The sequence below is a fragment of the Canis lupus genome, chromosome 13, assembly GCF_003254725.2.
Source record: "Canis lupus dingo isolate Sandy chromosome 13, ASM325472v2, whole genome shotgun sequence".
NCBI lineage: Eukaryota > Metazoa > Chordata > Mammalia > Carnivora > Canidae > Canis > Canis lupus.
In genome coordinates, this window is record NC_064255.1 from 63034550 (window position 1) to 63051848 (window position 17299).

At 43.6% G+C, this 17299-nt stretch overlaps 1 protein-coding gene across 2 annotated transcripts in view; it reads left to right on the forward strand.

The window, feature by feature from the left end:
• The first annotated feature begins 1100 nt into the window (after positions 1 to 1100).
• The window catches only part of LOC112652150 (growth-regulated protein homolog gamma-like), a 99175-nt gene continuing 82976 nt past the window's right edge, over positions 1101 to 17299 (forward strand). Inside the window, exons 1-4 of one of the 2 annotated variants that reach the window (XM_025435636.3) lie at positions 1101 to 1245; positions 1341 to 1464; positions 1839 to 1922; positions 2748 to 3496. In XM_025435636.3, coding sequence (XP_025291421.3) covers positions 1116 to 1245; positions 1341 to 1464; positions 1839 to 1922; positions 2748 to 2757 — 348 coding nt within the window. In that variant the 5' untranslated portion in view covers positions 1101 to 1115 and the 3' untranslated portion in view covers positions 2758 to 3496. Of the gene's footprint in view, positions 1246 to 1340; positions 1465 to 1838; positions 1923 to 2747; positions 3497 to 17299 lie in introns of those variants that run through there. The other variant, XM_049093055.1, reaches the window with a different exon arrangement.

The following is a 17299-nucleotide window of genomic DNA, read 5'->3' on the forward strand; positions in this document are numbered from 1 at the left end:
TTCCTACTTAGGAGATAGAGACCTGTCCTCGTTGCTAGAGGAAGGGGGGCCGTCGCGGAAGGTCCGGTACTAAATGGCACCGGATTTTGAGCGTGATTTGGCGGTTCCCGCTTCATCCGCAGGACAAGGGGCGCTTCGCGGCAGGTACCCATTTTCTGGGGACCAGGTGCTGTTTTGTCCAGGGATAGACCAGAAGGGGTGGATTCCGGGAGCCTGTCGGACCAGCCCCTCTGCAGCTTCGGGCTGGGGCCCGTCCCGTGTTTCATTGATCAAATCTGAACCCCTCATGCATTTGGAAAAGAAGGTCTCCCGGGACTTTGGGGGGGGGGAGGGCTCCAACATTGCAGACGGAAGAAGGGAATTCAGCAGAATTCAGAAAAGGGGGTCGTGTTGAAATCATCCCTGGAAGGCACTTTGGACGCGGAGCCCTGTTCCCGCCAAAGGGAAGCCACAACCGGGACGGTCTACGCGTGACTTGAAAATGCACAAGACAAGCGGGTTGGAACCCAGGCGGCGGGCTGCATCGTGGCAGCGTTCGTTTCGGGCACAGGGAACAGGCAGAACGAAGTGTCGAGAAACACTGTACACGGGTAGGGTAGAGGACGGGCGGGACAGCGAGGCAAAGTCTGCTCCCCGCCGGCCTTCATCCCCCGCAACTGGGAGCCGCCGGGCCGGAGTCTGGGGCTGCGGTGCCTGCGTGGTCGGGGCTCCCGAGGGGGGAGGTGGCTCCGCGGCGGGGCCTGCCCTCCCCTCCCCTGCCCTCCCCTCCCCTGCCCTCCCCTCCCCTGCCCCTGCCCCTGCCCCTGCCCCTGCCCCTGCCCCCCCTCCCCTGCCCCTGCCCCTCCCTCCCCTGCCCTCCCCTGCCCTTGCCCCTGCCCCTGCCCTCCCCTCCCCTGCTCCTCCCCGGCCCTGCCCCTGCCCCTTCCCCTGCCCCTTCCCCTGCCCTCCCCTGCCCTCCCCTTCCGGACCCGGGAATCCCCGTCCCCCGCCGGCCGCGGATAAAAGGGCTTCCCCGGCTCCGGGAGCCCCAGAGGCCGCGCCGCCCGCCCCGGCTCCCCGGCTCCCCGACCCCCCGGCCCCCGGCTCCCGCGCCGCCCGCCCCTCCGAGCGAGCCCATGGCCCCCGCCGCGCCCCGCGCCCCCCGCGCCCCCCGCGCCCCCCGGCCCCTCGGCGCCGCGCGGCTGCTCCTGCTCCTGCTCCTGCTCCTGCTCCTGCTCCTGGGCCCCGCCGGCCGCCGCGCCGCAGGTGAGACTCCGCGCCCCGGGGCCACGGGCGGGACGCGGGCCGGTGGGCGCCCCCGGGGCCAGCGCGCCCACCCAGGCTGCTCCCCGTCCCCGCAGGGGCGCCCGTGGTCGCCGAGCTGCGCTGCCAGTGCTTGCAGACCTTGCAGGGCATCCACCTCAGGAACATCCAGAACGTCCAGGTGACGCCCTCGGGCCCCCACTGCGCCCGAACCGAGGTCGTGTAAGTGACGCCCCGCCGCCCGCCGCCCGCCGCCCGCGGCCCCAGCCCAGCCCCAGCCCAGCCCAGCCCAGCCCCGGCCCAGCCCCAGCTCCTGCCCCAGCCCCAGCCCCAGCCCCAGCCCCAGCCCCAGCCCAGCCCAGCCCAGCCCCGGCCCAGCCCCAGCTCCTGCCCCAGCCCCAGCCCCAGCCCCAGCCCCAGCCCCCTGCCCCAGCTCAGCCCCAGCTCCAACCCCAGCCCCAGCCCCAGCTCCAACCCCCAGCCCCAGCCCCTGCCCCACCCCCAGCTCCTGCTCCAGCCCCAGCCCCCAGCCCCCAGCCCCTGCCCCAGCCCCAGCCCCGCCTCCTGCCCACCGGGACGCTGCCCTCCCTCCGCAGAGCCACTCTCAAGGACGGACGGGAGGTGTGTCTCAACCCCGAGGCCCCGCTGGTCAAGAGAATGATCCAGAAGATGCTGAGCAAGTGAGTTGTGCCTTTCATCCGCGCCTGGGACTAGCGCTGCTGGTCACAGACACCTGCAGGGCATTTGTAAACCCAGGGTTTAGCTGAAGGACTGGAAAGGGTTATTCGTTCAGAGTTAAATTTGCTGCTAAGATCATTCATCTGTTCAGGTGCCAGATCCCAGTGCCCTCCATCCCCATGCAAATGAGTGTGGGTAAACCTGCTTTCATTAAAATTCTTACTGATATTGGTCAGTTATATTAAAAAGCTTTCCACCTGTTAAACACAGGCATCCACCGCCCCTCCCCCTCCCCAGTTCCTTCTGGGCTAAACATCTGAAAAGCAGAACCCTTGGTTTTCTGCAACATTGGCCCTAGAGCTTAGAGGTGAAGAGCAGCTACTTTGTAGTGACATCGCACTGGGAACCGATCTGAATTAGGCATCTAACTCAAGGATGATTATCATCATCATCATCATCATCATCATCATCATCATCATCATCATCTAAAGCTTCCCCAAGCCCAGTAGAACAGAGAAAACAATAGGAGCTAGTGCATAGGGTTGCTTTGACGCTGAAATGAGACTTAGGGTGACAGAGACACACATTCTGCCTGTGGGTAGCCGCTAATCCAGTGGGGACCACAGGCCCCCTGCATTCCCAGATAAAAGCACCCAGGAGCTTAGAGGTCTCTGCTACACAGCATAAGGAGTAGCCCTTTGATGCTAGGCTGGGGAAACTAGATTCAGAAAACTCTGGAACCTTGGGGTCAGGACAGGAGAAGAGTGCAGTGCAGGCAGCTTCCCTGAGCAGCTACTAAGGATGACATTTTTCTCATCATTGGGCAGCTCCAACTAACCAGAGGAAGGAGGAAGCTGATGGGTGGCTGTACCTGAGTCAGGCCCTGACCTTAAAGGAATCAAAGAGGAAAAGTGGAATCTTCGGCTCCCAGTGCCATCTGAATTGGGCTGCATATGTTTGAGCATCTCCTAGGAGAGTTCTGCTATGTATTTATTTATTTATTTATCTGTTGGTAGGTTGGTTTCCAAGGATTTCTGTGTTAACATTTTACATATGAAATAGTGAGGATGTAATTGAATCCATTTGTGCACCATACCATTATTTTTTATTATTTTACGTTAAACCCAACCTAGTTCAATCCTGATGCTTATTTAATTTGAAGGTAGAAGGTTTGCAAATATTCTCCAGTTATTAAATGAATACTTGTGAGGGGCCCACAGCATGCCAGCCACTGTGACTGAAGCTGGGGAGAGGGGTTCAAGCAAATAGAGAGTGAGGTCATCGTGAGCTTGGGGAATATATGTATACCTCTATTTTTATGATTGTTTAAAAGAGTGTCAGCTATTATTTATAGAAATAATTTCACAGCATGTGGTCAACATTTCTCCTGTTGAAGCTTTAGGAACTACAGTGTTCTAAATATCCTTTGGACATTCTATGTCTTTCTTGTAAGGCACAATGCCTTATTTAGTGTTGATTATGCATTATTTCTGCATATCTTACAACAGAGAGGTTGAAACATTTATTGTTGTTTTTACAAAGAACTTGAAAATAAAGTATTTCAATGTAAAAAAAATGCTTGTTTCATTTAGGGGGAAAAGGCTATCTTTACTCATAATCTGATGATGTACACCAATATTTCTCGACTTTTTAAAGACATTTTTTTAAATGGGCATCCAGTTTGCTACACAGAGAAATGAACTATAATTTATGCTTAACTTATCTGGTGGTAGCTTACTCCTCTTGAGTTTCACGTACCCAAGAATGTGCTTTTCCAAAGTGTGGGCTTCCCTCTGCCCCTCGGTGTGAGTCACTGATATATATCGCTGGCTTTTATAAGGAGCTCCTTTCCACCCTATCACTCAGTTTTCTCTCGTCAAAAACATTTACATTCTTATAACAATCTTGACAAGGACTCTCATCGTGTTGCTTTGCTAAATGACTTTTCAAACAATTATCGACAATTTAAAGAAGCTGACAGTGAAGTGGTAAAGTGGGTTTTTTCTTCAAAGTTCAAATAATTTGCATCACCAATAGAAACACAGTGAATGGCTGAGTACTTCACCTATGAAAGATCTGACATTGGATTCAGTACTCTAACCTTCATTTATAAGTAACTACCTCTAGGTTTAATGTCATTCCAACTCTTTATATCAATTTGTCAAATAGAATAGTTTTAAGATTTGAATGCATTAGTTCCCATCCCTCTTGGTGCAAGTCTTAGAGAACTGGATGGATTGTGTAGCCTGAGAAAGTCTCTGGAACTTGGTTTTCAATACCGCCCCAGGATGATATCAACACAGATCTTCAGGACAGAAAAAAAAAAATGTGTTTATAAAGAGAGGAAAGCTCCCTATAATCTGAAACTAGGCTCCAAACCTGAAAACGAAGAATATTTGTGGATGTGTGGAGTGTGTTTGTCTCTGAGTCAGGACTCATTAAGGAAATCCTGAGCCTTAGGTAAAAGCCTCCTCTCAAAACTTGAGATCAGATTCTGGTTTGCCCAAATAGCTGGGTAAATAAGGACTCCAAGTAGGGAGAAGCAACCTTTGTGGGCCTTTTTTCATAAAGTTAAAAATGGTAACCTCTTTATAACTCCAATGTTATTAGTTATCAATGAGATAAGAAGGAGGAAAATTTGTGAATGGTACAGAAGGAAATAAATGCAAGCCATTCTAGAAGCTCCACAAATGCTAGCATTCACTCCCCAACCCCAAGTCAAGGGACATTGGAAGTTCTTTCCAAGTGGAACCCCCAAGGGCTCAATAAAGCCCTTACACCTAAGACCAGTCCTTACATTCAAACACTGGCTAGAGCTTGCTCCACTGGCCACTGAGTTCTTGTCAACATGGAACATGCAACAAAAAAGGAGAAAGGAGATGTTCTGTTCATATGGTGGTTAAGGACATGGGTTTCAAAGAACTGGATAGACGGTGGATAAATTCCAGCTCTATCTCTTGCTGACTGTGTGTTCTTGGGCACTTTTCTTGACATCACCCACCCTCATTTCCCCTGTTATAGAATGGAGACAATAACATAATACACTTTCTGAAATTTTTACAGGGATTAAACATTGTCAGTACCTCCAGAAATCTGCCACTGGTCCTTAAGCCAGTTCCATGGATCCTGTCTCAGTGTCTGTCCTGGATCAAGTGGATATGTACTATGTTTTTTCACACCACATTGCCCTGAGACTTGAGAGTACAAGGCAGCCTCTCATTGAGAGTATTATGGCAGGAAATGGGACACAAGGGTGTGTGAGGTGGTGGTCATGAAGTGAAGTAGGGAACGAATATTGGGTGACACCGCACAACTCCCAAGGCCATCAGCTACAAGTAGCAGTGGCAACACTGACTAAAGTCTCTTGAGCAAATGTTACCAAAGTGCTAAATCCAAAAAGGGGGAAATGCTATTGAGATGTTCTTTCAGAATTTCCAGACATAACAGGAAAGACACTGGGGGGACGGTAGAGGTGGCAAACCTGCAATAGCGTAATGGGGGTCAGTCCAGAATAGCAGATGATACTGTTTCTCTTTTTTTCCTGACTTACCCACACAAATAATAAGGGGAAGGAAGGTTTTATGCCATCTTTACCATTGGTGCTCCACTCTGTGTCTCCTTCACTTACCAATGACTTCCATAGTTGCAATGGGCAGCATCCTTGCTTGCTGACAGCTTCCCAGCTCAAGCTTCCCTATCCTTCTGATCCTCTTCCTGAGGGCTCTCTCCACTTGGACATGGGGAGGAGGGTACGGCAAAGAGAGTTTGCTCAGCTCAGAGGCAGGATGGCCTCTGGTTTAATGGCCTCTGATTTAATGACCTCAGGCTGCCCTCCCTGAGGGATAGGAATTAGAGGATAAATATTCTATTTTCCAGTCCCTTGGTTGGACAATTCTAGAAGTTACACTGTGTGTGTATTTGCATGTACATGTGTTTTATAAGGAACTCCTTTCTACCTTGTTACTACTCAACTTTATCTCCTCAAAAACGTTTCCATTCTTATAGCTACCTTAACAAGCACTCTCATTTCATTGCTTTGCTAAGTGATTTATTTATAAATATGTTTATTATATATGTGCTTTCCACCTCACTCTTCATTATGTTCACATTTTCTCTTAAATCCTTGAGCATATTGGGGTGCCTGGGTGGCTCAGTCGGTTAAAGATCTGACTCTCAGTCAGGTTAAAGATTCGATCTCAGGGTCATGAGATCCACTCCCCAGTATGCTCTGCTCAGTGGGGCATCTGCTTGAGAATCTCACTCTCCCTTCCCTCCTCCCCTGCCCTGTTTGCACTCTCTCTCTGTCTAAATCTTCAAAAAAAAAAAAATTGAGCATATATATAATAACTAGTTTAAAATTCTTGTCTACTAATTGTATCATTCTGTCATTTTTATGTTTATTGACTGATCTCCATCACCCCCCACTATGTTTTTCTTCCTGGCATGTGTAGTAATTTTTTATTGGATGCAGGAATTTTTTTTTAAGATTTAATTTATTTATTCATGAGAGACAGAGAGAGAGAGAGAGAGATCGAGAGAGAGAGAGGCAGAGACACAGGCATAGGGAGAAGCAGGCTCCATGCAGAGAGCCCAACGTGGGACTCGATCCCAGGTCCCCAGGATCATGCTCTGGGCCTAAGGCAGCACTAAACCGCTGAGCCATCCAGGCTGCCTGGTTGCAGGAATTTTGAATCTTATGTTGCTGAGTGTCAAGATTTTGTTTTCTTTCTTTAGAATCCTGATCTCTGTTGTGGCAAGCTGTTAACTTACCAGAGAATCAGCTTGATCTTTTGTAGGCTGTTTTTTAAGCTTTATTAGGAGATTTCTTTGCCCCAAAGTTTGTTTAACTGTACTACTAGAATCATGTCCTATCTGTGTTTCTGCTGAATACCCTATTCTGCTGAATACCTAAGTGCTTACAAGATCCCTCTACCCTAACCAGTCCAATCTTAAATATCTCCCCCTGCCATGCAATCTAAGAATTGCTCAGCTTACAGATCTCTGGCCACTTTCTGCCTGACCCGCTGGAGTTTCGCCATATGCATGTAGCCTAGTATTGATCAGAGAGACCTAATGGAACCTCAATGCAGAGTACCAGAACTCTATTTTCCTCTATGGATCTCTCCTTCCTGCAAACTTCATAACTTGTAGTCATTCCAGTTTCCCTGTTTGCAAATCTGTGTCTCCTCAACTTAGCAAAATTCCTGTGCCATGCTTGGAATCTCCCTCCCTGCAAAATGGTCCAGAAGTACTCCAGCAAAAAAGCCAGGGTGATCATGCACCTGCTCTTCTTTATTTCCTTTTATCAGGTATCCTAGTCTTCTGCTACTTGTCATTCTAATGTCTAAAGGCAGTTCAGCGTGTTCTGTTGAATTTTCTAGTTGTTTATGGCTGGAGGCTAGGACCGTTCCCTTTTAATCTAATATGGCTGGAAATGAAAGTATTGGTGGGACAATTCTGAGGAACAGTTTACAAGATTTCTAAAAGGCTCCATGGCAAGTTTAATCTCCAGTTACTTACCCAATTATCTCTAGTTACATAGCTCATTTATTACATAGACCTTATTAGTGTTTTTCTCTTTTCTATCCCACAGTCCCTCAGTCCCTCACTTGCTCGTCTTATGTTGTTGGTTTTTTTCCAAGATAAACTACTACACAAATTTTAGTATTAGATCTGCTTTCAGGGAAACTCTGATTCCCTAGAAGTTAGATCTTGGTGCTAGCACTCATGTACAACTATTTTATACAGGAGTATAATATCAGAGAATCAAGAGGGAGGAAGATGCGAAGAAGGGCATGGGAAAGGTCAAAATCTGGAAGCTGGATCCATAAGGCCCTAAATGGGTGTAAGGGCAAAGTCTACCAAACCCACCTCCAGGACCTAATCTTCCCCTGTGAAGAGGATGGTATGCCTATTGACATTTTGTCCTCAAAATAAAAATTGACAAATATTTTCTTTTTTAAGTGAGAGGTAGTTGGGATTGTTTCTTTAGCTTTCAATAGTTCCCTGCAAAAAACACGTAGTTTGGAGAGGGATAAACAAGTCACATACTCAAACCAGGAACTGATCTTGTAGCAGCCAGGTAGAAGTTTAGTTCAAATCTCAGAGATCACATAAAAAAGTCAATTCTCTTATTTTATTTTTTTAAAAGATTGTACTTATTTACTCATGAGAGAGAAGCAGAGACACACACAGGCAGAGGGAGAAGCAGGCTCCCCACGGAGAGCCCAGTTCGGGACTTGATCCCAGGACCTTGGGATCACGACCTGAACCAAAGGCAGATGCCCAAACACTGAGCAACCCAAGTGCCCAATTCTCTCACTTTAGGGATGGCACTGCATTGGCTCAGAGACCACCAAGGAATTACCAAATATGACAGAACCGTCCTATTTCAAAATGGACTGGGACTCAGCTTTCTGATATTTAGTACAGGACTGTTTCCATTAACTACATCATTATTAAATTTCTTTAGTTTTGGTTCTAGGGTTGGCTTTCTAAAATTTGTAGAACCAGTCTCAGGGTACTAATCAATAACTAGGAGCCCATCCATAGCATAAGCTTCTGTAGGGTATTCTAAAGGAAAGGCGATGAATATTGAGGCCAAACGATTTGAAGAAAAATATGGGTTCAGCCACATTGTTTGATTTGCAAAGTTACTCTCTCAGTTACCTCTCACCTCTCCAAAAGGTAGTGGCTTAAAGCAACAACCATTTTATCCTGGTTCATGACCCCATAGGTCTTCAATCTGGGCTAAGTGATGCCACAGCTGAGCGTGGTTCTTCTAATGGTCTCTCCTGGGTCATTCATGTGGCTGCAGTCATCCGTAGCTTGAGCAGGACTGCCTTGCTCACTTGTCTGGTGCTTTGTGCTGGCTGTTGGCTGGGCTTCATTTCTGAGAGATGAGCTCTGCCCTTCTCTTATGGTAGTAGTAGCTTTCCAAGAAGGCAGTGGGGGAAGCTCCTAAGCTTCCTGTGTTTTTTTTCCTTCTTTATTTTTTTATTCAAGAGTAACTAACATACAGTGCTATATTAGTTTGGGGACTACAATAAAGTGATTCAAAAATTCTATACATTCCCTTAGTGCTCATCACAAGTGTACTCTTTTTTTTTTTTTTTTTTTTTTTTAAGTAGGCTCCATGCTCAGTATGGAGCCCAACATGGGGCTTGAACTCATTACCCTGAGATCAAGACATGATCTGAGATCAAGAGTTGGTGCTTAACTGACTGAGCCACCCAGATGCCCCACGATAAGTGTTCTGGAATTTTTGCTTAGAAATATCCACATCAAAAAAAAAAAAAAAGAAAGAAATATCCACATCAGGGATCCCTGGGTGGCGCAGCGGTTTGGTGCCTGCCTTTGGCCCAGGGCGCGATCCTGGAGACCCGGGATCGAGTCCCACGTCGGGCTCCCGGTGCATGGAGCCTGCTTCTCCCTCTGCCTGTGTCTCTGCCTCTCTCTCTCTCTCTCTCTCTGTGACTATCATAAATAAATAAAAATTAAAAAAAACATTTAAAAAAAAAAAAAAGAAATATCCACATCACTTCCCCCACATTCTACTGACCAAAGCAGTATCGGCACAAAGTCAAGGGGCTTGGGAAATAGATTCCACTTTTTGAAAAGGCAGCTGTTAAAAATTTGCAACACTACTTTTTAATCTTTCATAATTATCTAACCTCTCTGGGATATCTGATTTTCTCATCTATAAGATAGAAACACCCCTTGTAACATTTCTGGTTAATACACAAACAGGTCATAGTGCTGTGTTGACACAAAGCAGGAGTCAATAAATGGCTGTTATATCACTACATTATGTTATATCTCTATTAGGGTAGGGAAATGTTTCAAAGAAAGAAACGTAAGAATACAGTTAAAGCACGGGACAAGTGAGCAAGGCAGTCCTGCTCAAGCCACCGATGACTGCAGGCACATGAATGACCCAGGAGAGACCATCAGAAGAACCACACAACTGAGCCCAGCTCGGCTGTGGCATCACTTGGCCCAGATTGAAGACCTATGGGGTCATGAACCAGGATAAAATGGTTGTTGCTTTACAGTTAAAAAAAACAGGATTTTTTTTTTGTGTGTGTGACTTGCGTGTGTGTATAGGTCTCAGGTTTGTGTGAAAAGTCAACTAATAAAACAGATTGTCTAAAAACTTAAGAAGCTGACAATCTGAGCATTTTGACAATCTAGATTGAACTCTACATTAATTCTGCTCCAGATCTGGCAGAGATTTTAGTAGGTCTAGAATGAGACCCACATTTGATAAGGAAGATCTCTGGATCTTTTATCACTATCTCTTTAACAAATTCCTTATCAGCCATAATGTCCTAAGCCTGTTTTTGGAGTTTTGGAAAACGAAATTACTTTGAATCTTTCAATAGTTGAGGAATAGTTTATGATATGTTAATCATATTAATATTAATAGTTTAATCTTATCTTTGCATAATCTTTATCTTGTTCTCATCATAATGTCTAGATACGTTGATAACACAGCATTTCACTTGGTGCAGACAGAAAATAAAACTCAAGTCAAGATTGCATCTGAATGGTATTATTATTATTATTTTTTTTATGATAGTCACAGAGAGAGAGAGAGAGAGGCAGAGACACAGGCAGAGGGAGAAGCAGGCTCCATGCACCAGGAGCCCGACGTGGGATTCCATCCCGGGTCTCCAGGATCGCGCCCTGGGCCAAAGGCAGGCGCTAAACCACTGCGCCACCCAGGGATCCCCGAATGGTATTTCCAACTGATCTGCAGCTTTGTGGTTTCTCTGAAGACCAATATCTGGTCAGTCAATTGTATGTTGTCAAGATGTTAAAACTTACCTGATTTTGAGATTGGAATAACTTTTTTCTCTTCTTTAACCAGAAAGATTGCCAAGACCCCCCCCCCCCGCCCCGTCTTAGTCTGTCCAGGCTATAACAAAACACCGTGGACTTGTGGCTTTAAACAACAGAAATTTATTTCTCACAATTCTGGAAGCTGGAGGTCTGAGATCAAGGTGCCAACATGGCTAAGCAAGGGCCTCTTCTGGGTCACAGACTGGCCTTGTCTCACGTGGCAGAAGGGGCAAGGGAGTACTGGGGTCTCTCTTACAAAGTCACTAATCCCATTTGTGAGGGTTCCAGCCTCATAATCTAATCACCCCATCTTCTAACACCATCACCTTGGGGCTTAGGATTCAAACATGTGAATTTTGAGGAGAAGCAAACATTCAGACCATAGCAACCCTTTGTGAACCTGTGTGCTTGTTCACTTCTCTGTCTGGAATGCTTGTCAGCATTTGTGGTGATGAACGTCCTTTCACCTTTAACAACTCCAATGTTACTTCCCCAGTGAAGTCTTCCACATTCTCCTCCGTGTCCTCCCTCCTCTACCTTCAGACTGCCTCAGGTCTCCATCTAGTTTAACACAGATCACCTTCTAGATTCATCTATTTACGTGTTTGTCTCCAAACAGGCTTGTGAATTCCTCAAGAGCAGAAACTCAGGTTTTATTCTTTGACTATTTAATGTCCAGCAAAGGCCTTGGCTGGTAACAGATGTTCAATGATAACTTCACAAGAAAAGACTTTCATATTTAAGCTAGGTTTACCTCTGGACTCTATCAGTCCTGTAAGTGAGGATTCTTCAATTGAATGTTGTGTTGGGTTGAATTGTGCCCCCTCACCCCCACAGCAAGTCCTCAAATTCATAGGTTAAAGTCCTAACCCCTGGCACCTCATATGGAGGTAAGGTTTTTACAGAGGGAACCAAAGTAAAGTGAGATCATTAGGCTGGCCCTAATCCAATTTGGTGTCTTTATAAAAAAAACAGAAATTTGGAGACAGACATACAGGAAGAACACCATGTGAAGATGAAGACAACCCCCTAGAGGGCAGGGAGAAAGGCTTGGAGCAGCTCCTTCCCTCCCAGCCCCCAGGAAGGGCCAACACTGCCAACACCATGATTCTGGGCTTCTAGCCTCCCGAACCTCAAGACAAAAACAAAAAATATATATATTTCTTGTGTAAGCCACCCAGTCGGTGGATCCTTGCTATGACAGCATAAGGAGAGTAAAGCTAATGCTTTGATATTTGATTTGTTAATAATAATAATAATAAGAAGAAGAAGAAGAAGGAGGAGGAGGAGGAGAAAATTGTAGTCAGTGTGGAATAATAAGGTCATTTATAAAATTGCTTAAGGAAAAAAATTGGAGTTCATAGTTCACTGTTACCTATGGCAGCTTCAAGTCCATCAAAACTGCTGCCTTCAAACTACAAGTAAAGTATAATTTGCTACTTTTGACAGGACAAGTTATTGTAGTCTGAACTGCAGTTTCTTTGTTGGTTACTTATAAGTGTGGTTGGAGTTTGACGGATTCCATTACCATCTTGAGTGGGATTATGCAAATAGGCACAAAAGCCAAAAGCAAATACTTGCTGAGGAAAAAGCATTTTTAATTACTTCTTTGTATACACATGACCTTTAAAACGTGTATAGACATTCCTATGTCTCCATTCTGTAAGTCACTTAACCAACTGGCATTGATTGACATGGTTATTCAGTTTCCCTCCCCAGGAAATAATAGGTTCATTTCTCCCTTCAACAAATTCATATCCTGCCCCCAAGCCTCAGCCCCCCTCCAACTAAAACAAAGCTTGAAAAACAAACCCAATTTCCTTATTGGCTTGGGACAAACACAAAGTTGCTCCTTTCATTCTTCAATGGGAAGGAAGTGCATGAACAACAAAAAATTCTCAGAGCTACAAAAGGCACGTAAAAGAGGGCTGCAGTGTTGATTCCGCCATTCAGACAAGGGTCAAGATCCAGCACAGACATAGCTGTTGAGAGCTCACAGACACTTCTCCTGCTGGCTGTCCTGGCCCTGAGCATCTTTGTTAAAGCAGCTATAGCTTTTACATTTTCCTTCTAAGCACTGCAAAAATTTAGAAAAGATTCCAGATCTAATGAGATTGTATCTGGCATTGAGCAAAATCTAGAAACTGTAAGATTAAAACCTAAGTATAACATATGTTTAGACCGTGGAGTGTCAAAGAATTTCTTGTTGAGTTAATTTTAAAAATCTTTTTAACTTCCTGGGAAATATTTAACTGTAAGCATCTGTGCTTGTCTTACCAGAGACAACAGCCAGAGCATTACTGCAAATAGGTTTAGGGTGTTTATTTTAAGGATGGTAGGCAGATAGGAATTGCCACTTTCAACTGATAGAATTCACAGAAAATTTTTATGTCTACAACTTTTCATAGGAGGAAATCAAGTGGATTTTACCACAAAATAAGTTATTTTATAGACCAGGCATAATTTGAAACAATGAATTATTGGTCCAGTGTGCTTAGCCATCCCTTAAACATAGCAGATGCTCAATAAATGTGTGTTGACCATAAATAAAGCAGATGGCTAGATTTGTGTGATTGTCTCCCTAAATAATGCTATCAGCACTTATTTTGTGAAGTGGGGGTCCTGCTGCATTGGTATATAAAGGATAAGCACAGTAGCTGCCTGTATTCTCACTCAGGGTTTGGCCATTCTTTTCTTGCACAGTTGATCCTTGTGAAGGCCAAGAGTTGCGATGTCAGTGTATTCAGACACATTCTGACTTTGTTTCTCCCAAATTCATTACAAATGTCCAGCAGAAAAGAAATCATGTAAGTAGTAAAGACAAACTCATTTATTATCTCAAAGTTCTCTAAGTCAGTAGTCTAATGGCTTGACTAGGTTCTTTGCTTAGAGTTTCATAAGGCTTAAATTAAGGAGTCCGCGAGGTTGACATCTCATCTGGAGGCTCTGGGAAGAATCCACTTCCCAGATTTATTATGTTGTTGGCTGAATTCAGTTCTTTGCAGTTGTAGGATTGAAATACTCATATTCTTTCTGGCCCTTGGTTCATGGTCACTTGCAGCTCCTCAGCTCTTTCCATATCAGCAGCTTAGAATCTGCCTTACATTGAATTGATCTCATACTTTAGATCTCTCTTTCTCTTCTGCTACCTGCTTTTAGGGCCATGTGATTACATTGGGCCCACCTGAATCATCTCTCTTTGGATTAATTTAGTCAACTCACAGGAATCTTAACTCCATCCGCAAAATCCCTTTGCCATATAATGTGACATAATCACGGGTGTAATATCTCCTTATGTTCCTAGAGACTAGGGAGGAAAACATAATGGCTCTTCTTAGGATTCTCCCTAATGTGCATACAAAAGAGTGTGTAAATATATACACATACAGTTTAAGGAACAGTAAGAGAAAACACCCATTCACTTGCCATCCAGGCCAAAATCTAGAACATGATTAGTACATCAGAAGCCTGCACATGGAAAACATCTATTATGGGCTGAATTGTGTTCTCTCCAAATTTTTATGTTGAAGTCCTAACACCTGAAACCTCAGAGTGTGACTGTTATCGGAGATAGGACCTTTAGAGTCGTGATTAAAGTTAAATGAGGTCCCAAGGTGGGGCACTAATCCAATATGACTGGTGTCCCTGTAAGAGAGAGAGACACCAGGAATACATGCAGACAAAGAAAAGGCCTGTGAAGATACAGCAAGAAGAGGGCCTCCTACAAGCTAAGGGGACAGGTGTCAGAAGAAACCAAACCTGCCAAAACCTTGACCTTGAACTTATAGCCTTCATAGTGAGATAATAAGTTTCTGTTGTTTAGGCTACCCAGTCTGTGGTATACTGTTATGTCAGACCTAGCAAACCTCCCAAATCATATACCTCCCCCACGCTAAGAAATAATTACTATTTGAGGGGTCGTTTCTTCCTTTTAAAGATAGTTTTGCCATCTCTGTATGAAATCTAAAAATTACAATTTTGCCTGTGTTATGGATTGAATGTGTGTCCCCACTCCCAACCCCAAATTCATATGTTGAAATCCTAAACCACAAATGTTTCTGTATTAGGAGGTGGGGCCTTTGGGAGGTGGTTAGGTCATGAGGGTGGGGCCTCATCACTCATTAATGGGATTAGTTTCCTTAAAAAAGAGACCACAGAGAGTTCCTTAACCTTCCAACTTGTGAGGACAGAGTAAAACAGTGGCCTTCTATGAACCAGGAAGTAGGTTCTCACCAGACACCAGATCCCTGGCACTTTGATCATGGACTTCCCAACCTCCAGAACTCTGAGAAGTAATGTTTGTTGTTTACAGCACCCAGTCTGTGGGGTTTTTTTGTTGTTTTTTGTTTGTTTCTCTGTTTGTTTATAGCAGCCCAAATGGACTAAGCCTACTTTTTAAAAAATTTAAATTCAAATTGGTTAACATATAGTGTATTATTACTTTCAGAGTTGAGTTTAGTGATTCATTTGTCGCATATGACACCCAGTGCTCATCATATCAAGTGCCCTCCTTAATGTCCATCACTCAGTTACCCCATCCCCCACCCACCTCCCCTCCAGCAACCCTGAGTTCGTTTCCTATGGCTAAGAGTCTCTTACAGCTTGCCTCTCTTTATAAGACAACTGCTTTGGGACTTCAGGACCCCACGCTGAATATATTCTTTGATTATGCAACATTTTATTCTGCAACACATGCATTTTGATATGTTTAGCTGTAGTTTATTCAATTTAAATGACATTTAGCAGTAGTAGGAATACTAAATAAATACCAAATTTGCTTATCTAATCCACTATTGGTGCACATTGAGGTTCTTTCCAGATTTTTGCTATTATCAACATTCTGTATATGTGGTTCATGTATATGAGAATTTCTCTAGGGATTACTTGCTGGTTTAAGGTTTGCATCTATTTAACCTTACTAGGCTATGCCACACTGTATTACCGTATTATGGTACATAAAACCACTTGTTGTATTATATATTGGCCAATATCTGGTGGCGTTAACCTGACGAGTATATAATGGTATCCTTTAATTGTTCTTTTAATTTGCATTTCTCTGTTATTAATGAGGTTGAGTATTTTTTCATATGTTTATAAGCATTTGTGTTCCTCCTTTTGTGAAATTTCTTTTTTTTTAATTTTAAAGATTTTATTTATTTATTCTTGAGAGACACAGAAACAGAGAGAGAGGCAGAGACACAGGCAGAGGGAGAAGCAGGCTGTGAATCCATCCCGGGTCTCCAGGATCAGGCCTCGGGCTGAAGGTGGCGCTAAACCGCTGAGCCACCCGGGCTGCGCCTTTTGTGAAATTTCTGTTCATTCCTTTGTTTCTTTTCCTACTTGCATACTATCTTTTTCCTATTGGCTTTCAGGTATTGTATTCTTTATATATTATGAATATTAACCTTTTGTCAGATTTATGGATAGCAAAGCTCATTTTCCAATTTGTGGCTCATATTTTCCTTCATTCTATGGTGTTCTTTCAATTAACTTAAGTTTGTGTTTCTAATATATTGAGTTAAGCAATATGCTTTTTTTCTGGTTAGCACATTCAGTGTTTGTTTCTTTCATAGACTTCACAGAAATATTCCTCTATATTGTCTTCTAGAGTTTCTATAGTTTGTTTTCCTTTGTATTTAAAACTTTAACCCAAGTGGAACTAATTTTTGTATGCGACATAAGGGAATTATACAATTTTATCTTATTTTTCTATATGGTTCATCAATTATTTCAGCACTGCTACTTCTATCATAAACTGAGTTCCCATTGATGTGTAAAGATATTTCTGACTTCTCTATTCTGTTCAATTAATCAAATTGTCTACACTTGTACACCATCTTTACTAAGATTTTATACTAATTTTTGACATCAAGAAAGGAAAATTCTCCCATCGTCTCCAGAGCAGATTTTCTCAGACTTTTGTTTGTTCTTCTAAATAAATATTAGAAGCAGCTTGCAAATTTGCACTAATTTAATTATAATTTTGAGTGAGTTTCTTTGAAGTTATTAATTAATTTGTGATTAATAATTAAGATTATAATCTTAATAATTAAGATTAACTTGTGAATTATTGACATTCTTATGATTCTGAATTATTTCAAGAGCATAAAATAGTTCTCAATTTATCAAGGGCTTCTTTAATGTCTTTAAACAAAGTTTTGTTATTTTCTCCATAAAGACCTTACATATCTTTTTTATTATTTAAGAAAAAAAGGCACATTTCTAGTCACCTTATATTTTTTGATGCTGTTGTAAAGAATAGCTTTATAAAATTTTATGTTCCAGTTGTTTTTAGGATTTAGAGATAAAATTTTTAGTTAATTTTGTAACTGTGAATTCTTTACTTGGGTAGTCACATCATCTGGCAATAATGGCAGTTTAGTTTCCTTCTTTGGAAACTTATGCTTTTATCTTTCTAGCTTTTAGAGATAGCTTTTGGACTCTTCTTTCTGCATTCAAAGGGAATACTTACAAGTTTTCACCATTATGTTTGATGTTTTGAGGCTGTCTTTGTTTTGGTAACTTGCTCAGAGGT